Here is a 23,679-nt window from a genome sequence, read left to right as displayed (position 1 = left end):
TGGGTCCACAAATGACTCTCATTTTTCTCTACCCGCTCTTTATCGGTTTATGTCTTAGACTGGCTTCCCTCAGAAGCAAACGGAAAAGGACTGAATGCAAGCAGCTTATTTGGGAGGTGATCCCAAGGAACACTGGTGGAGAAGTGGGAGGTAAGAAAGGGAAAGGAAGGCAATAGAGGGCATGTTAACGGGCGGGTTTTAACTGTGGGCAGCTGGGGCTCAATGCCACTGACGGGCCTCTGGGAGACTATGGAACAACCTTGGAAGTTGTTCCGCCTGAGAAATAATGCCCTGGGCTATTTATCCACTATCTGGGAGGAAAAACTCTTCCCAGTGCAAATTTAACTGACAACAGACAGATTAACAGGAGAAAGAAACCTCTAAATTCGTCACATGCATCTGGAAACGAAGTGACTCCCTAATTGGTTAAAGATGGGGGTTTACATACTTAAATTAATGGGGGAGAAAAGGCTTCCTGTGGGAAGAACAAACGGGTTTCTGGAGGAACAAACGAGATACGGAAGTTTGTGGTAATGTTCATTCATGCAGGTTCCAGTGACCTCCATTTTATTTTTTTCTTCATGACCATAAAACTTCCCCAGAGAGAGGATCTATGGCAGCCTCACCTCCAGAACTTTCTGCTTTTCATGAGATAAGGGAAGCTCCAAGAGGGCTTCTTTCTACATCTGTTGAATCTCAAATGCCTTTAGTTTAAAATAATCTTCATACCAACTCTGGGGGTCCGAGTGGGCTGCCACATCACTAGTCAAGGACTCTTCCTGGAGGGTTAATGCCTTGGAAATCCCAGCCTCCCTTAAGTGCTGGCCAGCTTGCTCCTTCAGTGGGGAGAAAGACCTTAACGCAGAGAATCCCGGTGCAAATGCTGAGCGTCACGAGACATAGGCAAGGCATTACGAGCTACTTCCGGTTTCCTTCTGATTTTTCTCTTCCTCCCCTTGCCCCTTCGACATTGCTATTCCTCAGGGTTCCGTTCTCTCACGTTCGCTTGACGCACTCTCCATTTTGCTGGGTGCTCTCATCAACTCTCACAGCTTCAGTTACCTAATAATCTGACGTCACTCATCCCTATTCCCCTCATCTTTTGTCGGCCCTACACCTATATATACATCTTACCTTGAATTGTCCTACTGAGCATCTTACCTTGAATTGTCCACTGCAGACTCGACACAAAAACAGGTTACAGTCCCTCAAATCCTCTTCTATTTTTCCTTATCTTGTCTTGCTTTTCTAGAGATCCATTCTTCTCTTAGCTGCCAGGGATCTTTCTAAAACACCTCTGCTAAGTATGGCCAGGCACTGTTTTTTAAATTTGGGGACAGAGCAATGAACAAGACAAACCAGGGTCCTGCTTTTACCGCTTGAATTCTACAAATACATAAATAAAGAAGAAGGAAAACTATCAGTGGCAAGTTCCATGTAGAGACTGGCAAACTACTTTCATTGGGAGGTCCAGAGAGGCCTTGCTGAAGAGAAGACATTTAAGCTCAGAGATGAAAGAAGGGAGATATCTAGAGCAGGGGGGAACATTCTGGGCAGAGGGATCCTGACTCCCAGCTGAAACTCCTTCAATGGCTTCCCAACGTCTTCAGCACAGTAAGCTCAAATTTCTAAGCGTGGGGGAGAAGATTTGGCACCTGGCCAGTCAGTCGCCTTCCTCTTTAGCTTCTTTATGTTACATGACATCAACTCACTTTATCCTCAACCACCCTGTAAGACAGCTGCTTGAGTTCCTCCATTGGGTCTTACGTGCCTCTTTGTACTCTGTCGCTGCATTGGCAGGGGCTCAAAGGCTGTCCACGAAATGAGCAAGGTGTTGGGCAGAAAGGACGGCTGCTTAGTAAACAGGTCTAGACTGGTGTGGTCCAACAGAAATGAAGTGAGCCCCATAGGTCATTTAACATTTTCTCATAGCTACGTTAGGAAAGTAAAAGAAACTGATGAAATTGTAAGGACATTTTATTTAAATATCAATCGAGCATGATTAACGAAGTTATTCATGAGATCGTTGGCATTCTAAATCTTCGAAATCCAGGGTGTGTATCTCACACTTACATCGCATCTCAGGTCGAACTGGTCAACATTCCAAGGCCTCGACAGCCACATGCGGCTCGTGGACCTATGCTAGGGCCGCCCAGCCGCGCCCCTTCTACCTCGTTAACCTGTTTCATCTTTGCAGTCCTTACGGGCACCCCGGATTCTCTCATTTGCTGGCGGGTCACGACTCCCCCACTATCCAAGGCTCGGCCGGCAACGCCCTCCCCCACCCCACCCCCCCTTGACCCGCGGACCGCACAGAGCAGGCGCTCGGTGAATACGGTCCTCGCCCGGGCCGCGCCCGGGGCTGCCCCGCAGGCCCCCGGGCCCCCCTCCGGCGCCGCCGCCGCCGCCGCCGCCGCGCGCCCTGCCCCACCCCCCCCACCCCCCGCCCCCGGCCCAGCCCGGCCCGGGAGCTCGGGGCCGGAGTCGTGGACGTGACTGGGAGGAGTCGGCCCGCCTCAGGTTTCCGTGCTCGGCCGCGGCCATGGCGGAGCCCACCGTGTGCTCCTTCCTCACCAAGGTGCTGTGCGCCAACGGCGGCCGCATGTTCCTGCAGGACCTGCGCGGCAACGTGGAGCTGTCGGAGGCCCGGCTCCGGGACGTGCTGCGCCAGGCCGGGCCCGACCGCTTCCTGCTGCAGGAGGTGGAGACGAGGGAGGGCCTCTGGGACGCCGAGGCCGAGGTGGCGGCCGGCGCGGGCGGCGGCGGCGGCGGCCCCTGCGCCTGGCGGGTGGTGGCCGTGTCCTCCGCGCGCCTCTGCGCCCGCTACCAGCGCGGCGAGTGCCAGGCCTGCGACCAGCTGCACCTCTGCCGCCGCCACATGCTGGGCAAGTGTCCGAACCGCGACTGCTGGTGAGGCGGGCGGCGGGGGCGGCGGCGGGGCGCTCACCGCGCGAGGGGCCGCGGGCCTGACGCGTCCGGCGGGGAGCGGGACCCCGGAGAAATGAGAAAAGGGATCGTTTGTCCGGGGCTGCACCCTCCCCCTCTTCCCCCCCCTCCCCCCGCACCGAGGGCGGCAGGGAAGCCTCGCGAAGGGGCCCCGGGGGTCCTCCCGGCGAGGCCTCCCCTGAGCTCCCGGCTCCGGTGCGGAATGAGGCCCAAAGTCGTCTGTCGCAATCTGGATTTCTTAACTACTGCTCGCCCTCGAATTTCAGCCCCTGCCCGCAGGGTCCTCCACAACACAGCCGGGGGAAATCAGGACTGGAACTTCGGAGTTCATTTACTCCAGCCGTCCTACGGGGGGCTTATTACGGACCCACGAGGTCCGTGGACCCTTTATTGAGAGTGCCCTCTCTTTCCACGTAACCTCAAAGTTTTACCGGAGTCGGTGCGCTCCAGGGTTAGAAAGCCTGATCTAGAAGGATCCCCCAGGAAACTGAGGGTGGGATGATTTGGGCGAGGTGTTTTAAGGCCGCCTCCTGTCTCTGTCTTCCTTGGTTTACTCAAGCTCCCCAAAGCGGGAGTGGGGGCACACTTTCCTCCTAACCTTGGTGGACTGTGGGAGTGGGCAGCTGTTTGGGGTGGAGAAGGCAAACCAACTCACCTTCGGAACAACAGATGGCATCCTCGGCAAGGCGGGTGACCGGGGCGGGGGGGGGGGAGGGGGAGGGGGTACCTTTGGCTTTAAAACATCCCGATTTTAAAATGAAAATGACCTTGGGAGAAGAGTAGATTCAACTCAGCTGTCTTATCATCAGTGCTTACTTCTTAGGCTGTCGTATCTATGGGTTCATGGAAACTTGTTTAACTTCACATGTGAGTTGAAAGCCACCGGAAGCAAGGAATTTGGCGGTCGGGCCCCTTCCTCATCTGGACCTCTGATCCAGAGCTCTGTGTTCTCCTAGGTCTACCTGCACCCTTTCCCATGACATCCACACACCTGTCAACATCCAAGTACTGAAAAACCATGGGCTTTTTGGCCTCAATGAGGCCCAGCTTCGGATCCTGCTTTTACAGAATGACCCGTGCCTTTTACCAGAGGTGAGTTACCAAGAGTTCACCGTCATATTGTCTGCATGGTGAAAGTACTCACGGGAGGATATCAAGAAGTCTGCTTACAGAGGGCAGCAGGTATTTAGGTGGAGGTAATGGTGCAGGGCTGACCTCTATGGGATCTCTGTGATTTTACCAGGCTTTGATACACAGGGAGTGATGGACATGTGTGGTGAAGAAATGGTGGTAATAGCTTTTAGTTTTTTGATTGTTTACTGAATGCTGAGCCATTCATATACCTTAGTTCATTAATAACCCCATTTTACAGGTGAGGAAACTGAGGCTCAGATACATTAACTTGCCCAAGGTCACATAGTCCATGGCAGATTTGAATTTAGGTTCTGTCTGTGAGGACTGTGTTTTGTGAATTGCCTGTTTATGCTTTTGCCTATGTTGAGGCATTTGTCTTTTTCTATTAATTTATAAGATATCTTTAATGATACCAGTCCCTTTTGTGGTCACATTTGTTGTAAGTATTTCCCCCCATTTACTTTTTTTGGGCTTTAGACATTAACTTTAATTGGTTTTGAAATGATTTAGCTCCAGATGCTTTTTTTTTTTTTAAGATTTTATTTATTTATTTGAGAGAGAGAGAGAATGAGAGGGAAGAGGGTCAGAGGGAGAAGCAGACTCCCTGCTGAGCAGGGAGCCCGATGTGGGACTCGATCCTGGGACTCCAGGATCATGACCTGAGCCGAAGGCAGTTGCTTAACCAACTGAGCCACCCAGGCGCCCTAGTTCCAGATGCTTAACAGGTGCCTATTAGAATTGTTATCCTGGTGAAATTAGCATGTTTGTATCTGTTTAGCTATACAAGAAGAATTTTTTTTTTTTTTAAGATTTTATTTATTTATTTGACAGAGAGAGACACAGCGAGAGAGGGAACACAAGCAGGGGGAGTGGGAGAGGGAGAAGCAGGCTTCCCGCGGAGCAAAGAACCTGATGCGGGGCTCGATCCCAGGACCCTGGGATCATGACCTGAGCTGAAGGCAGACGCTTAACGACTGAGCCACCCAGGCGCCCCAAGAAGAATTTTTTTTTTAAGATTTGTTTATTTTATTTTTTTTAAAGCTAATTGTTGGGTTTTTTTTTTTAAGATTTTATTTATTTATTTGACAGAGAGAGACACAGTGAGAGAAGGAACACAAGCAGGGGGAGTGGGAGAGGGAGAAGCAGGCCTCCTGCTGAGCAGGGAGCCCGATGCGGGACTCGATCCCGGGACCCTGGGATCATGACCTGAGCCGAAGGCAGGCGCTTAACCATCTGAGCCACCCAGGCGCCCTGTTTATTTATTTTAGAGAGAGAGAGCAAGGGGATGGGCAGATGGGGAGGGAGAGAGAATCTCAAGCAGACTCTGCACTGAGCCCGAAGCCCAACACGGGGCTCGATCTCACGACCCTGAGATCAGGACTTGAGCCAAAACCAAGAGTCAGATGCTCAACCGACTGAGCCACCCAGGCGCCCCTAGATGAAGAATTTTTAAAAACAAAATAGTTGTGTAAGACTGATGAATTACAGACCTGTACCCCTGAAACAAATAATACATTGTATGTTAATAAAAAAAAATCCTAAAAAATAATAGTTGGAATCCCAAAAGAAAATATTACGAGAGCCCACAGGTTGAAAGTAGAATTTTCTACTCTAGCACAATGATGCTATCATAGACATCGAGTTGCCAGAAGAGGCGTGGGAAGAAGGGAAGAGGTTGGGAAAATCGAGGGTAGTTTGTGACTGTGGTCCCCTGTTAATGCTAGGGCATTTCAGGCCCTGGAAGGGAAGGGAGTCACAAGGCTGGAGGAATGAGCTAGAGCCTTTGGTTCAGAGGGCAGAGGCTGCCCTCAAGGCAGCAGAATCTGTATGCAGAAGGCGGCACTGGAGTCAGGCTGAAGAGCCAAGAGGTTTATTCTTGACATCCATCTCTTTTCTCATTTCTTCAGGCTTTGAAGCCAGACTTGGTCTGTCATGGTTATAATAAGCCAGATACATTCCAACCATGTTGCCGAAAGGACTCCAAGCAGCACCTGGAGCAGGTTCTTGGCAGGAAGGGAGAGGAGAAAGGCAGCAGCTGGGTCCAGTCCTTCCTCTCTCAGAGAGAAGGGGCAGTGACACTTCTAGTACTTACCTTTTAGTTTTTATGGTATCGTTTGACTTATGGAAGTTTGACATCATTACATTGTTTAACTTATTGAACCCTTTTCTTTATGGCTTCTCCCTACTGTCCTGGGTCCAGCCTCATCTTGTCATGTCAGACTACTGCAGTTTTGTGAGCAGCCAGTGGGTTGGCTGCACTTATGACAGGGTCCCACCCCTGGTCCTGTCACTCAGGACTGGAGGTGTGTATCATGTGGCACACAGTGTGGCCACTTAGGTAGCAGGGACCATAGACAAAGCACAGTGAATGAGGCAGGAATGGTGCCTCACATCTCTTGTAGGAAAATGCCTCATGACCCTTTTCCATCACTCTCCAAAAGACACAGTACATAATACAGATATACCACTTAAGAAAAAGACAATAGGGACAAACATTGTGATCTTGTGATTTATAATGAGAAATAGATTTGGTCTTCATCCCCATTCCTGAAAGAGCTCCTCAAACCCTTGGAATTTCCTAAATGATGAGAGCTATAAAGGTTTCTGTTGTTAATGGTGATTTTTGGAAAGCCCCTAGGTAACCTAAGGATGAGAGCTAGTTGTCAGGAGAACCAGTCTTGTGATTAGACAGTTGTAACTTTTAGCCCTCTACCCCCCACTCTCCCACCTCCTGGGAGTGCAGAGGGGCTGGGGATTGAGTTCATTCACCAGTGGCCAGTGTGGTTTAACCAATCATGCCTACGTTAAGAAGCCTCCATAAAAACCCAAAAGGACAGACTTCCAGAGAGCTTCTAGGTTGGTGAGCATGTGGAGGTGCTGGGAGAGTGGGACCTCAGGAGAGGGCATGGAAGCTCCACACGTTCCCCCCGCCCCATACCTTCCTCTGTGTATCTCTTCCATCTGCATGTTCCTGAGTTATATCCTTTTATAATAAACTGGTCATCTAGTAAGTAAACTGTTTCTCTGAGTTCTGTGAGCTGTTCTAGCACATTAATCTAGCCCGAGGAGGAGGTGGTAAGAACCTTCATAGCAGTTCAGCCAGCATGGACCCGTTATGGGCATCCGAAGTGGGGGCCCCCTGGTGAGCCTGAGCCCTTAACCTGTGGGATCTGATGTTATCTCCCGGTAGACAGTATTAGGATTGAGTTAAAATTTGTGGGACACATGGTCGTTGTCCGCTGAGAATTACTTGGAGGTGTTGAAAGAAACACACCTTGGAAATATGTACAATGTGATGCTGATACGTTTGAAAACTTCAATGAAGGGCACCTGGGTGGCTCAGTCGGTTAAGCGTCTGCCTTTGGCTCAAGTCACGATCCTCGGGTCCTGGGACCGACTCCCGTGTCAGGCTCCCTGTTCTGCAGGGAGCCTGCTTCTGCCTCTGCCTCTGCCCCTCTCTCTCATGAATAAATAAATAAAATCTTAAAAAAACAAAAACAAAACCAAACTGATTCAAGAAAAAGTAGAAAGCCAGAATAGTCTTTAAAAATTTTGAATGACAAAAGCATTAAGATGAAAATTTTAAAACACCATAAAACTAGAGTATTAGTTAAAAAGTCTTCTACTAGAAAACATTAGGCTCATATAGTTTTATTGTTGAGCTTGATCAAATCTTTAAGGAACAGATAATTTTGATTTAGGGACTAGGTCTAGGATCTCTTTTTCTTGATCTCCTATGCATTCTTAAACCTGTATCATACTGTTTAATTAAAGTAGTTCATATTTTAACATATGATGGTATAAGTCTCTGTGCCCATTACACTTCTTTTTCAAAAATTATTTTTTGGGGTGCCTGGTTGGCTCAGTGGGTGGAGCACGCGACTCTTAGCCTTGGGGTTGTGAGTTTGAGCCCCACGTTGGGTGTAAAGATTACTTAAAAGCTTATTTTTTTTTTCTTCAATCAATTGCTTTTAAAAATATAGTGAAAACAAATGTGTTAAGCACTGCTTCATTTCCGGACCAGGTCTGTTTGCTGTACAACAAAGGTGAAGCACTGTACGGCTACTGCAACCTCAAGGATAAATGCAACAAGTTTCATGTGTGCAAATCCTTTGTCAGAGGGGAATGCAGACTTCAGAAATGCAAACGGTCCCATCAGCTCATTCATGCTACAGCCCTGAAGCTGCTGCAGGACCAGGGACTGAATATTCCAAGTGTCGTTAATTTTCAGATCATCTCTACCTACAAGCACATGAAGCTGCACAAGATGCTCGAAAATCAAGGTGAGAACATCAGCGGGAGACGGGGCACTATTATGTGTACTTTTGGCCAGGAAGTCTGGGGGAGAGCACCTCATATGGTAAGTTTTGCTCTGTTTTGGGGGAAACTTAGAACCGCCAACATTTTATGATGTAAAACTGTGGTTCTAACCAAAGGAGGGAAGGGATAGAGTTTATTTTCAGCGCTGTCAGCCAACAGCATCTGCCCAGGGGTTTGGGCCAGGAACTAGGTACAACCGTCCTCACAGCTTTGTTAGGAAGAAAGAGGAGGGAGGTGGGCCAGTGGGCAAGAAAGGGAAGGAAAACATAGGAATGGCTTTCTTTTATTAAATTTGAATTAAAGTGTTTTCTTCTTTATTTTTCTTGAGGTAATTAACATCCAGCATTATGTAAGTTTCAGATGGACAGCATGATTTAGTATTTGTGTATACTGCAAAATGATCATAATAAGTCGAGCTAACATCTGTCATCATACATAGTTACAAAGTTTTTCTTGTAATAACTTATTTTTTTTAAAGATGTTATTTATTTATTTGACAGAGAGAGAGAGAGAGAGAGAGAGAGCGCGCACAAGCAGGGGGAGCGGCAGACAGAGGGAAAGGGAGAAGCAGGCTTCCTGCTGAGCGGGGAGCATGTCGCGGGGCTCAATCCCAGGACCCTGGGATTATGACCTGAGCTGAAGGCAGACGCTTAAGCAACTAAGCCACCTAGGCGCCCCTTGATACAGAGTTTTCTTATGTTGGGATGGTAGAGGCTGACTTCCTGCACGGGTGGTTTGGAGGTAGTACCAGAGGCTGTCTGCGGGACCCTGGATGGTGGCAGGGATCTTCTATACTAGTACAGAGCCTGTCATTACCTTCATCTGGTCTTGTTTAGTCGGTCTCTCCTAACTGAAGTCTCTCTTAACTGAAGTCACTGAAATAGGGAAATTCTGCTGTGTGTGTGTGTGTGTGTGTGTGTGTGTAAAATAAATCCAGAAGACACACACTCTCCAAATCCATAGTGCCGGGACGTTTGTCTGAGATCTGATTTGCGGGGCTGATGCTCCTGACATAAAATGAAATTGAGAGCAACAAAAGGGGTGTCTCAGGAAAGCTCATCTCTCTCCTCTTTCTTTTTAGATAATGCAGCTTCTTCTGCTGAGTGTTCCCAGGGCCCCGAGAAAGCAGGAGTACACATGGCTGGTGCTGCAGAGGTCAGTCCTGTGGCTTCCGTGCCTGCTCAGTCAGTCAAGAAACCACACGCAGCTAAACCATAAAGGACGTCCGTGAAATAAGATGCTTGTCCAGTTGGAAGGTCCGAAAACAAAGCTTCTGTTGAGCTTTATTTGTAAGTTCCTTCATGTAATCACTTATCAGTAACGGTCATGGTAATACCTACCTCACATGTTGTAAAAATTAAAGAAGACGGAGAAGGGGAGAACATCGGGTTGGGAGGATAACATTGAGGATGGGTGGTTGGGGATGTGGTGGGACATTGAGCAGGCAGAGAGGGGAGAGCGTGAGTGTGGTTTGGGTCAGTCCGGGGCAAACTCTGAAGACGGCAGGTTCTGCCTGTAGTCCCTGACCTCTCCCCCAGGCTGATGGGAGCTCCGAGAGGGGCGGGTTTGGGCTGACTTGCTCTGTGACCCAGCCAGTGTTTTTCTGCACGGTTTACATCGTGGTCGTTAGAGACTATGGACACTTTGTACTCTTGTTTTTTCTTCATGTTTCATAAGCATCCTTCCCTGTTCACATTTTATCAGGTATAATCATTTTTATGCACAGATACGCTAACATATAATCATTTACTTAACGACTTCCCTTATTCTGGATATTTCAGTTCTTTCTAACAAATTTTGAATAGAACCCTTTTCTTAAAATCCTCACAATATTGAATTTTTAAATTTCTTCTTTTGCTCAGCTTGTCGGTGCTAAATGATACTGTTTTTTTGATTTGCATTTCTTTAAATATATGCAAGTGAATATTTTTCTGTGTGTGTGCTTTCTGTATGTTTTTGTGTGTGTGTGCATTTTGTGCCTGCCTTCCTGGGGCCCTCCTCCGTGCTGATGTGGGATGGCCTTTAATTAGGTTACTTAATTTTCCTAAAAGGATATCAATCGTACCATGCTCATATGATATCCAACTCTCATGGATCCATCCTCAGCCGGTACCACAGAGTTTATAACTGTTGAGTGCTCACCAAAGATTTCTACCTCACTGTGTCTACTCTGCATTTCTTATTAAATTTTTCGCCAAAGCCCCCATTGCTATAGGGTTGTTCATCCGTTCCTCAAAGTTGTATCCATTCTTTCTGTGGATCTGGATGGACCATCAGAAACCTATATACCTCGTCTGTTTTGTGTTGACTTTCCTCCCTTCTCCTGTCTGCACCACCATCCAGTTACACTTAGATGTTTGGTTTTTTGTTTTCATCAGAGGGTACCACAGAGAAGCTGCGTTATGACATCTTTTTCCGTGTTTGCTTTTCTGATATCCCCAAATGTTGATGTCTAAAGCGTTGTCGTGTTTTTTTTAAATTTTAACTTCCCTGCAATAACATAATATTTGAGAAATAGGGACAAGAGAATGAGTTTTTCATAAAGCTGAATTAATTTCATGTAGAACCATGTTTTATCCTGAAATGCTGTCTTCTCTATGGGGGGGAGGTGTGCCAAAATATCCTTTTCAAAGGGAGAAATTGCTGTGTTTTCTCCTAATGGACAGGAAGAGTCATGCTACTTCTGTGAATCTTTTCACTTTGGTTGTCCACAACAGTATTTCTGACCGCCCTTATGTTCTGCATACCTTGTTTCCTTTTTCCTAGTTCTGATTTCTCCTGGTGCTAATTTAAAAAAAAAATTATTTTTACATTGTATTATTATTTACATTTTATCCCTTTCCTATGTGTATTTTTACTGTAGGCCATCTTACATTCTTAATGGGAACAGTGTAGGGTGCACACGTATATCCTGGACATTAAGAGACTTGGTAGACTTTTACAGAATTGTGTTATTTTCATATATCTTCTAAGTATGCTTTTATATGCATCAAAATGACCCTCTGTAATCTTTGTTGCAATATTTTATTCCATTCTATAATATTCCATTTAAAGCTTAGCTCTGTTAGTATCCATTCTGTAAAGATATTTTATATACTTGACCCTCATTTTCATCTCATGATTAGAGCTGGAGGTGAGTTTTCTTTGGTCATTTATCAAGGCTTTCAGGGGATGCTGCACATCTGTAGGCTCCACAAACCCAACATACCCTCAGTGAAATGATGAACTTTCCTATAGACTTGTTCCTCCTTTGGTTTCTTTATTTTGGAGTGTCACCTCCTACTGACTTAAAACGAAACCCTGCAAATTGCCCCATCCTCTTCTTTTTCCTGGTTCCTGGTGCCAAACTCATTACCTAGTGTTGGCCATTAGTTTCCCTTCGGAAATCTCAAATTTGTATCCTTCCCTGCCCCTTTCTTTCCATCCCGGACACACTGCCTTCTTTCTAATCCTCCTCACCTCTTGCGTGAATTGCACAGATGGGGGATTCACTGGTTTTCCAGTCCTGTCTCGTGAGAGTATTTTTTATAGGAGGGTCTGGGTGGCCCCCTGCCCTCCTTCAGTGATGGCAGGCCTGTTTTAAATTTTTTGTAAAGTGCGCTTTTGATGGATTTCACTGATCTCCTTAACCACCCTGTACCCCCCTGCCTTCCGTCCTGTGTCTGGCTGATCTTTTGAAATGCAGACCTAATCACATTGCTTTGGTCTGCTGTAACCTTCATTGGTACCCATAATGCAAGGTAGGACTCATAAACTCAGGTGGCTTCTTGGATGAGATAGGGGAGCTGAGTGGATGATGTGAGCTGGATGTAGGAGAAACGGGAGGAAAAAGGAAGTGTCATAGAAAGTTGTCCCATCTGAGTGGGGCACCTGCCTTTTGTGCCCACGTAGGGATGTGGGCCCATTTTGTCGTGTTCTCCAGTTAGTCGAAAGAAGCCAGATCCAGATTTTATGATAAAATTTCAGATTTTTAAATACTGGCTTTTTGACTGAGTTTTAAAAATGCAGACCAATATTGTGTGTACTGACCTATTTGCAATCTTTGGAATGTGCCATTTTATTTTATAATTCTCTGTGCTACATGATGTTCCCATTAAGTGCTACGCCTTCCCTCTTCCTGCCTCAAAACGTGGCAAAGTCAGATTCTTTAAAATGCTAGGCTAATCTTTTCTGACCCCAAGAAGGGCAGTTCTCTTAGTGTTCTCAAAGTTCTTGCATAGCACTTAATTTGCCATGCTTTCTGCTTTTATTCCCTAACTTTGAGCAAAAACAAAACCATTATTTCTTCTTTTTGGACAAGTCTCCAAAAAAGAAGAATTTTTTGTCATATAACGAATCAAACTCTGTGTTTGAATCCATGGAATCAGTATCATATTGGTCTTCATTGTTCTTTTTTCTCTCCATATATATTTTTCATTTTCAAAAAGTCTTTTTCCCTTAAAGAGTGTGTTATTTAAGGTAAACATCTTTTTGGTGCTTCAGTTTGAATCATCTAGGTCTGAAATTAACTGTTTAAGACTTATGCTCATGATACTGATCTTTCCATCAAGGAATTAAGTCTTTTCATTGCTGATGGGTTCCTTGATTTCTTTCCTTATAATCTGTTCTTATTTTTGTCTAGCCTTATATATCCCTTATTACACTGATTTTTTTTTTCTTGGCTGCACACATCTGTATTGCTATCCGTATGGAAATCTCCATCTTTAGAATGCTATTGATTTTTAAAATATTTGTCTTTTGTTGAATTACCTTTGTCCTAACAGTGTTAGAAGGTCTGTTTGTTTCTTCTAAATATAAAATCATAGCTGCAAAAAGATTTGCCTTTTCTTATGTATTTCTGTTTTGTTTTGTGTTAAATAAAATTGTGGTGAAAAGATATTTTTTATATTTCTCCATTAAATAGGAAGTTAATTGTTGGTTTTAAACAAATGTTCTCTATTTAATAAGGGAAATTACATTTATTGTTTGTTAGAAGCTTTTAGTAAGAATTGGTATCTTTTGTATAATCATGTAATTTTTATCACTTAAATCACTTAATATGATTATATTACTGGTTTTACTATATTAAAACATTCTTAAATTCTGAGTAACTCTACTTGATTATGCCATATGCTCTTTCAATGTATTGCTTTTCCCTTTTTTGGTCATTTTTATAATTATATACATCTATACATTCATAAATAAAATTCATTTATATTTTATATGTGTATATAATTTCCTTTTTATTTGTATTGCTATATGCTCAAAGTATACATTTTATTCTAAGTCCTGTTCTGAGTTTTGCAAATTGATTTATAATGTCATTATTATTTTAAATTTTTTTCTAGCTTTATTGAGGTATTATTTGACATAACATTGTGTAAGTTTAAGGCCTATAAGGTGATGATTTGATACATGTATATCATGTGAAATGATTATCACAATAAGTTTAGTTAGCACATCCATCACCTCACATTCATTTTTATTTTTTTATTTTCTCAAGATTTTATTTCTTTATTTGACAGTGAGATAGAGAGCACAAGCAGGGGGCGGGGCAGAGGGAGAGGGAGAAGCAGGCTCCCTGCTGAGCAGGGAACCCAGCGTGGGGCTTGACGCCAGGGTCCTGGGATCATGACCTGAGCCGAAGGCAGCTTCTTAACCAACGGAGCCACCCAGGCGTCCCTCATTTTTATTTTTAAAGTAATGTATTACGCAGAGTGCCTGGGTGGCTCTGTTGGTTAAGCGTCTGCCTTCGGCTCAGGTCATGATCTCAGGGACCTGGGATCGAGCCCCACGTCGGGCTCCCTGCTCAGCGGAGAACCTGCTTCTCCCTCTCCCTCTGCCCCTACCCCCGCTTGTGCTCTCTCTCTCTCAAATAAATAAATAAAATCTTAAAAAAAATAACATATTACTATATCCTTGAATTTCTCTATTCTTATTTAGGAATATTTTTCGAAAATATGTTTTTGGAAAATACAATAACATATCATTGTGGAAATTTGGGAGAATACAGGAATGTATTCAGAAGTAGTAGTAATTCCCCATAATACCGTTGTGTAGTACTGTTCTGAGTTCTTTAGACGTACTACCTTGTTCAGTCATCAAAACAGAGGTGAGTTAAATCAGTACTGCCCCGACCTACGCAAGAGGGGACCCTGCCGGGGGCCTCTGCTTTAAAAGGTTTTCTCTGCTCATGCTTTACACCAGTCAGACCCCAGGGAGATGCTTCTCCGTGTCTCTTATCCTACACCCTCAATGCAAAACGTGATTGCTTCTGAACCTTGTGCAGGTCTGTGGGTTGAACCACTGTCATCATCGGAAACATACAGTTTTGGACTTTGTGGAGGGCTTCTGTGGTGGAAACATGTGGGTGAGCAAAAACAAATTAATTTGTCAAGGCCTGTCTTTCAGAGAGTGTGGACACAATAGATTCTTACAAAATGAAACATCTTCCCCAGTGGTTTCCAGTGTCCGTTTTCCCTCCTCTTTGTCTTCTAAGCAGTAGCTCTGGGGGTACCTGCAAATTGTATAGTATTTGCTGCAAGTACACATGGCAGTGGGGGGACATTTTTGCACTATTAAACAATTCATATTACTCTTCAGTATTTATATATAAGCAGTTTTCCATGTACCATATGAGAGGCAGAATTCAATTCCTTCCATTAGCAAGTGTGTGCACATCGAATGTGGTATTGGACATATGGTTTTATGCCTTGTACAAAAATATTCTTGATTTAATTACATTTTCAAAAAATTAAATGAGTTAGATTCAGCTCAGGATGTAGAAAATCACAAGAAAAGCCAGCTAACCTATAAAATTTTAACTTTTCTTGAGCCTATAAGAGACTGGTCCTAAGTCCAGTTCGCTGAAATCCAGAGTGACAAGGTTCTGTACAGAGAGATGTGACACAGGCATGCTTTGACAGAGCGTGGGGGAGACATGGCCCCCTTACAAATGGGTGGGATGAAGTCAGGTATAATTTTAAGACTTCTTAAAGGCCAAATATGGGTTAACATGTCAATTTGTAAAAGTTAATAGCAGAAGAAAAGTTATGCGAGAACAACTAAAACAAATAGACTGCAACGATTAGTAGGTAATCTCCCAACACAGAATTTCTTAGATGAGATGATTTCTATAGTATAGCACTGTTTATGAACACGGCACAAGATGACATGAAGTTACAATATCCAGTTGGACCAGGGGCCTGAGGGCAGATGCTCTCATGCCCTGCTGGAGGAATGCTATATTGGAAGACAGGTTGGCAATATTGTAGAAGGTCTGAAAAATACGCATGCTCCTTGATCAAATACTTCCAGTTTGAGAAATTTATCATATAATAATAAAAGAGGTAGAGAGAAATTTACTTACAAAACTGTGTATATTTGCTAGGTCCTGGCAGGAAACAGATGTACACTTAAACGGGATAAACGGAGGAAATTTAATGAAGGACTATCTCTGAAGAGGTGGGCAGGGTTAAGGGAAACCAACAAAGGTTGGGGGCGTAACCCAGGCTAGCAGTGATGGGGACACCATACCACCCTAAGCATGAAGGTATAAGGTAGAGGGATTACAGGGACCCAGGGAAAGTAACCGTACGAGAGAACCTCCCACCAGATGCATTCAAGGTCTTATGTTCGAGGACACAGGCAACTTGTAGTCTTTTCAGGGTGGGAGCTGGGGGGGAATACATACCCTTGCCTTCCTTTTTTCCATTATCAGATTTCTTGCTGGTGTTCCCCACGACCCCCCTCCCATATTGGCCAAATGCACTGGAAACCAGAGAGGGAAGGAGCCCGATAAGGCAACCTTGCAAAGGTCAGCTTCTCGAAGCAAAGGGCATGGTGGAGAAGGGTAGAGGATGAACAGCAGGCTAAAAAATATACCTAGCACAATGTCTGATGCAGCATTACTTATAAAGGAAATCACCTAATTGTCCAACAGGGAATTAGCTGAACAACTTATGAATAGGTTTAGATCTTGGAATACAATGCTACCATTAAAAATGATGTTTTGGGAGTATTATTTATTAAGGTGAAAAGGTGTTCATAATAAATTGTTGAATGCAACAACATTTTATGTGCAGTCTGATCCCAACTTTTTATCAGCATTATATGTGGGAATATGTGTGCACGCATTTATGCATTTAAAAATGTCTGGAAGAGGGGCACCTGGGTGGCTCAGTCAGTTAAGTGCCTGCCTTCAAGTCGGGTCATGGTCCCAGGGTCCTGGGATCGGGCTCCTCATCGGGCTCCTTGCTCAGCGGAGAGCCTGTTTCTCCCTCTGCCTGCCGTTCCCCCCCATTTGTACTCTCTCTTTCTGACAAATAAATAAATAAAATCTTTTAAAAAAATGCCTGGAAGAGCATATAGTCTAATGTTAATGCCTCTTTTGGAGAAGTGAGATTATAGATAATTTTAATATTTATAACTTTGATTCTCTGTATATCCTACCTTTTCTACAATGCATAATAAAAAATTAAAGTTCTTTTTAGAAAAATGAGAATGATGGCACGATCCCACATTAATTCTGTGAGTTAAGTAGGTGCTATTCTTAACACTGACAAGGAAAATTCCTTAAAAATTCCATTAGAAGCCAATTTCAGTTTTGAATAGAGTTACAAAATTCTTAAATAACATTCCAGCAAAGAATTGAACAATAATAATTATCATGGTATATTCTTAGTGCCAATTACACAACTGAGTGACTTATGTAATTCCTTAACTTATTTTCATACAACACTATGAAGTAGGTATTCTACTAACATTTCCATTTTTAGGTGAGGAAACCAAAGCTCAGAGAAGTCACGGCCAAAGTTACAAGGTTATTAAAGGGTAAACCAGTATTTACAGTCAGGTCTGAAAAAAAAAAAAAAAAGTCAGGTCTGTCTTCATCTAAACCCAGTGTTCCAAACTACACCATGGCTAAATAGAACTTATCTCCAAAAATACAAGACTGGCAGATCACAGGACTCCGAATATATTCATCATGTCAACAGAATGAATAACGAACATCAGAAAATTACTTTCTAGATATTGTAAAGTCATTGTATAATATTTAAAAGACTCTCAGAAGCTAGAAGCAGGTAGATACTTCATTAACTTGGTGTTCTATGTCTTTAAAAACAAGAAAAACCACATTAACTATAAATTCTCACTATTTTCATTATTTAGCATGCTTTTAGAGATTATTGTCACTGCTTCAAGATGGCAAAAAGTGGTTGGGAAGAAAAAGATCAAAACCTTACTGTAGTCGGGGCGCCTGGGTGGCTCAGTCGTTAAGCGTCTGCCTTCGGCTCAGGTCATGATCCCAGGGTCCTGGGATCGAGTCCTGCATCGGGCTCCCTGCTCCGCGGGAAGCCTGCTTCTCCCTCTCCCTCTCCTGCTGCTTGTGTTCCCTCTCTCGCTGTGTCTCTCTCTGTCAAATAAATAAATAAAATCTTTAAAAAACAAAACAAAACCTTACTATAGTCGCCTGATGGAAATTCAATCATTCATTCAGTAAATATTTACTGTAACCAGGCACTGTAACCAGGTATTGACCAAATAGTGGCAAAGGATCCTGATAGCTAACACTGATGGAGAGCTTGCTATGTGCTAGGCTCTTTTTCTAAGTGTTTTATGTATACCAAATCATTTAATCGTCATACAACTTCATGAGGTAGTTACTATGATCGTTCCATTTTATAGATGAGGACACTGAGGCACAAAGGGGCTAGTATGTCATAGCTGATAAGTGTGGAGCTGTAACACAAATCCAGGTAGTCCTGGCCCAAGAGTCTGAGCGATCAACCATTGTGTAAAAACTCCTCTCTAAACCAGAATAGTGTCTGTCCTCGTGGAGATTCTGGTTTAGTGGCAAAATAGACATGAAACCAAATGCAGAATGAAATATGCAGTTTCAAGTAGTAAGTGCCAAGGAATAAGAGACTAACGGAAGTGACTTCCTCGATGGGAGTGGAGCAGTCAGGGAGGGCTGGCATGGGGAGGAGCCCTGCAGATCACAGATGGGTGAAGGACGAGGGGCTGCTGGAGAGAAGCAGGTGCAGAGGCTCTGGGGGCAGCCACTGGGAAGGATGGTCCCAGTGGCTCGACTTGCCTGCAGGAGTCTGAGAACCTTTGCACGGCGTGCTGAGCAATGGGTTTTATTTGAAGCATGATGGGGGAGCTTTCAAAGTTTTGCTTTTATATTTATGGAGTGTTTGTCTTCCCTAGAGATGCTTTATCTGCAGACGTCTCATGTCTTACTCACCTGGTGGCTACTCTGCACGGCACATGGGAGTCCCTCAGACACCTGTGGTCAAGGGTGATGGTGGCTGCATTTGATTCTGGTTTGAGTGTCAGACAGACAGCCTGTCACACCCAAACCTTGAAGTTCAAGTTGATGCTCAGAAGGTTAGAGGGACAGAGTGTGGGTGGTGATATGAGGTACTTAGGATGATGCCCATTTTACAGATGAGGAAACTCTGGTATAGAAAATGGTGTTTGTCACAGTTATCCGTGCCACATCCAGGATTTGTGATCAGATCTGCATACCGTGCTACAAATTGGCAGTTTCTACATTTAGTTTACCACCTGGCAGCCATCATACTTTCTTCCCCATGGCCTAGAGCTGTGCTGCCCAGGATGGTGGCCCCTAGCCACAGGGGGACATTTAAGTGGATTAAAATTAAAAAAACATTAAAAACTCAGTTTCTCCGTTGCACTAGCCACACTTGAAGTGCCCAATAGCCATTTGTGGCTAGTGGCTACTGCAGTGGATGGCACAGATGTATGGAACAGTTCCACTGTCTCAGAAAGTTCCATCTTCTGGACAGCGCTGGTCCAGAAACTTCTTAACTTGCCCTTTTAAATGGCAGAGGAGTTCCACACAGAGTTGTCTGTGGGCAGATAATTTTATCCAGCTTCTCACAATTTTCATCCAGAGCCTATGAAATTCAAATTTTGTGAGCATATTTTATTGTTTGGAGATTGTCATTTCCTAAAGGGCAGAGATTGTGTTTTTCCTCTACTCCTGGGAAGAGTCTTAGTTCACTAAATTTAATAAATGTTTGCTGGTGCCAATTACTGCAGCTCACGAACTCTGTGTAAGACCAAGGTAATGTCATATCGGAAGTGACCTTTTCTATTTTCCATGCACTCTCCATTGGTGTTTCCTAGTGGATAGTGGAGGAATCTGGCATGTCTGGACAGACTTTGAAGTTTGAGAAGTTCTCTGTCAGCGTGAGGGTGGAGAAGTAGATGCCACACAGCACATTCCTTCTGGGCCTGGCACCAAAGAACTGTGGACAAACTTATGCTCCCCCAAGGTTAAGTTGCTAAGTTAACCTAATTAGCTAATTAGGTTAATTGTTCCTCGGGGAGAAGGGAGGGATGGGGTGAGGGAGGAGGCTGGCTGGGAGCTTATTTTTTGTATTTCTACTCATTCAACAAGCATTTACTTGAGCCCTATAATCTGCCAAGCACTGCACTAGACACTAGGGAATAGAGATGAAAACAAGAAGGTCTCTGCTCTTGAAGAACTTAGAGACATGCGAAGTTTTATTCTGCGTGGTCAGTGGCGTGACAGAGGCATCACAGGGACTTAGGGCACAGAGGAAGGGCAGATCACCTCTAGCAGATCACGGAAGGCTTCCTGAAGGAGTGATGCTCTGCCCACGATTGTAAGAGGCTCAAAAGCAGAGATCTCTCCCAGGAAGGGTGTCCAATGAGGGTTTTGAGTGGAGAAGGAGTTTTCTAGAGAATCAGGGTGATCAGAACAGATACCTAGTTAGTGTAGGTTTGCCTTTATTTATTCATGTAACTGATCTGAACTCATGGCAAGATGGAAGAATCTGAGCTAGACTATGATCATTATTCTCATCCTGAATTTGAGCCAGAGTCAATGAGTTTTAGAACACAGTCATATGTGAGTTGGAGTTAGTAGAATGCCAGAGAATGAGGGTGATTCTAAAAAGAGCTTTCACCAACTGTTGCCGTGATTCTAATGTGGATTTTTGGCATGCCTCGGGAGAGCTGCCGGGTTTGGGGCTATAGTGGGAAATGACCATGGAGAGTGTGGGCAGAGGACTGAGCCAGTCGATCTGTGGCAGCCTGTGTGTTGGGGGGAAGGAGTTGGGGGAAAGGAGGTGGGGCAAACTACAACAGACAGAGAGGCAAGTCTGGGATTGTGCCTTAGGAGCACTCTCACTTGCCATTAAATTGTGCAAGAAGGACAGACATTTCCAGCCCATTTCGTCCAGGACAGGATCCTGGTTTTAGACATTGTATTGGTGGGGGTGCCTGGGTGGCTCAGTTGGTTAAGTGCCCAGCTCTTGATTTCGGCTCATGTCACAATCTCAGGTCATGAGATTGAGCCCTGCGTCAAGCCCCATACTAGGCTCTGCGCTCAGCAGGGAGTCTGCTTGAGATTCTCTCTTCCTCTCCCTCTGCCCCTCCCCCAGCCCCCTCCCTCTCTCAAAAAAATAATAAAAACACATTGTACTTGTGGTGGTCAGTGCTTAACAATGTCACTCACACCCCCCACCCCCCAGTGGCTTCCCCTTTGATAGGCAGGAGTTCCTCTGTAGGTAAATTAAGGTAATGACAGGTATCCTACACTTTCTGAAGGTTCATGTTAGGCCACTTGGTTTTTCCCAAAAAGTTACATTAGTACCTGTTTTTGCTAATGGAAAGAAATCCAAAGAGGATTTTCACTTTTATGAAAATAGTTGTTACTGTACTAATGTACGTCTTTCCAACTTTGTGAAAGTGGGATATACTCTCCATTTCATGCCATTTCCATTGAAGAAAGGTTTCAGAGCTTGCCTACTTTTGAATAGTGGGGGAAACCTTATTTAGTTTATATCATGGCAGACCTGAACTCTTCGCTAGCTACAATCTCACCATATCCTATGTGTTTCCTCTTTTGTCCTCAAATTCCTTCTAAATAGCTTTTCTTCTGCCCACATTCTGTTCATTTCTACCCTCTTGTCTTGCCTTTCTACTTTTCTGTCCTCTGCAATACCCTCTTCTCCTTCTCTCTCTTCTTTTTAACAAATGTTACCCATTGTTCCCATTGTTCAAGACCCAACTTAAGCCTCATGCAGTCTGTGAAACCTTCCCTACCTACTGTAGTGCATGCTGATCTTTTCCTTTTTTGGGTTTTCACACTTCAAGTCCAAATCCTGTCATCTAACACTGAAACTTACGGTGCTGAAGAGTGAGAAATCACTCTGGAGACCACGTAAAACCTTCACCTTGACCCATTACCATCTTCTCTTGGAGGAAGACATTCCACACATTTTTTTATCAAAAAGACAAATCTCAACAACGTCAAAGGATAAAATGCTCATAACCCCTTACCTTACTACAACAATCTTAAGTGTTGCACAATTCCTTTCTAGTCACACATATTGTTTTATAAGTCACAAACCATTTTATATTTAGTTTTTGTCCCATTTAACGTTATAACCCAAACATGCCCTACATGTCTTTACAGTTATTGTAACAGAAGCATGCCTTCCCTCCTACTGTAATGTGATTCTATCAAAGCCAGTTTCCTGATAATGGACATGGGGTCACTGGCTCTGCCTTTTCAAATGACATACATGTCGCTCTTGAGTCCATCTCCTCTAATCTCTGAGAATGGGCTCAATGATTCCTCCCTTGCTCACTATTCTCTGTCTTCAGGCACCTTTTCCTCTGTCACCAGGGAGCTCAGTCTTTTCTGTCCTAAAATACATCTCAACCCTGCTGTGAACCATTCTCTTTGGCCGCCATTTCCCAAGCAGCTCTTTCTTTTCCTCTTGTTTCCCCTTTATCTTCGCCACTTCAATGGAAAGTCTCTCTCTCTTTATTTTTTAAGATTTTATTTATTTATTTGACAGAGAGAGAGACAGCGAGAGAGAGAGAGAGAGAGAGAGAGAACGAGAGAACACCAGCAGGGGGGTGGGGGAGGGAGAAGCAGGCTTCCCGCCGAGCAGGGAGCCCGACGCGGGGCTCGATCCCAGGACCCCGGGATCATGACCCGAGCCGAAGGCAGACGCCTAACGACTGAGCCACCCAGGCGCCCCTGGAAAGTCTCTTTTTAATGACCACGTCATCAAGTCCAAAGAGATTTTCTTAGTCCTTGGCATCCCTGACACTGACCATTCCCTTCTGAAGCTGCCCTTCAGGCCTTCGGTGACACCACACTGCCCTTGTCCTCCTCAGCTTTCCCTCAGAGCCCTTCTGCCTTTTTCCACTCCCTTTCAGCTTTTCCATGATGAAATTATTTTCACAAGGGCCTGTCCTCAACCCTCTTCTTTTCTTTTCTCCTGTCTTCCCAGGCACAGTCATTCACCCTCACATCTGCAGCGAACAACTCTCTGCAAATGATTTCCGTATCTGTATTTTGAGCCCTACCTGCCTTATCTTCCAAACCTAAGGCTCACCCTCACCACCTACTGCTTATGTTAATGTTGCTCCCTGGGTGCTGGCTGAACTCCCACAGCCAGCCGCTCTGCCCTTGGGGGTCCTTCTGCCTAACCCAGACTCTCCAACTGATTTCTGTTTATCTATCCTAACATGTATGGCTTCAGACCCTCCGCCCTTGATCTTAGCCAAATGGCCGAGAAGCGATGGCTTCAGAGCCTCTAAATCGTCCACTGTTTATTCTTTTTTCTCCTCATATTTATCAGTTAATTTAAGATCCAGAAAATGTCTCATCTATTTTCTAGTTTCCATTCAAACCCACGAAGTCTTTATTTAGAAAAAATTTAAATAGGTGGGGTGCCCGGGTGGCTCAGTCGGTTCAGCGACTGACTCTTGGTTTTGGCTCAGGTCATGACCTCAGGGTCATGAGATCGAGCCCAGCGTGGGGCTCTGCACTGAGCATGGAGCCTGCTTAAGATTCTCTCTCTCCCTCTTCCTTTGTCCATCTCCCTTTGCCCCACTTGCCTGTGCTTTCTCTCTCTCAAAAAATTTAAATACAGAAGTAGCACATGCTGGTGTTAAAAATGCAAACGATGTAATATTATAATCAGATGCATTAATATAGAGAGTAAAAAGCAAATGTTTCTCTTCATAAAAGTGAACATCCCCTTTCATATATTTACTCCCCAACCCCTCTCCAAATTCTGTGATACACTTCACTTTTTTAAAACAGTGGATTTATGATCACATTTTTTTCTCATTAATGGCATTACACGATACAATGTCTTGCTTTCTCCCCGCCCACATGTAATGTATAGATTTTCCATGGAACAGAATAGGAAGTCCAGAAATAGACCCATACAAATGTAACAATTAATTTTGAGAAAGTATAAAGTCAATTCAATGGAG

The 23,679-nt window shown here is 44.4% G+C and overlaps 1 protein-coding gene across 1 annotated transcript; it reads left to right on the top strand.

Moving 5' to 3' along the window:
• The first annotated feature begins 2,466 nt into the window (after window positions 1-2,466).
• Window positions 2,467-9,749, top strand: ZC3HAV1L (ZC3HAV1 like). Its single transcript, XM_025854927.2, has 4 exons — window positions 2,467-2,910; window positions 3,903-4,038; window positions 8,105-8,363; window positions 9,482-9,749. Exons 1-4 carry the CDS (start codon window positions 2,543-2,545, stop codon window positions 9,616-9,618), a joined length of 900 nt encoding a protein of 299 aa, XP_025710712.2. The 5' UTR covers window positions 2,467-2,542; the 3' UTR covers window positions 9,619-9,749.
• Window positions 9,750-23,679: the final 13,930 nt, after the last annotated feature.

This window comes from Callorhinus ursinus, unplaced genomic scaffold (assembly GCF_003265705.2).
Source record: "Callorhinus ursinus isolate GAN/ISIS: 27379988/994484 unplaced genomic scaffold, GSC_fseal_2.0 scaffold12, whole genome shotgun sequence".
Classification (NCBI taxonomy): domain Eukaryota; kingdom Metazoa; phylum Chordata; class Mammalia; order Carnivora; family Otariidae; genus Callorhinus; species Callorhinus ursinus.
Note: the sequence above shows the minus strand (reverse complement) of the source record. Positions and strands in the feature narration are given on the sequence as shown.

Excerpts from the sequence above, each read along its gene's own strand:
- ZC3HAV1L (XM_025854927.2), top strand. The coding sequence starts at position 2,543 with ATGGCGGAGCCCACCGTGTGCTCCTTCCTCACCAAGGTGCTGTGCGCC. Across the intron at positions 4,039-8,104 it reads ACCCGTGCCTTTTACCAGAG|GTCTGTTTGCTGTACAACAA; the intron begins GTGAGTTACCAA and ends TTTCCGGACCAG. Across the intron at positions 8,364-9,481 it reads CAAGATGCTCGAAAATCAAG|ATAATGCAGCTTCTTCTGCT; the intron begins GTGAGAACATCA and ends CTTTCTTTTTAG.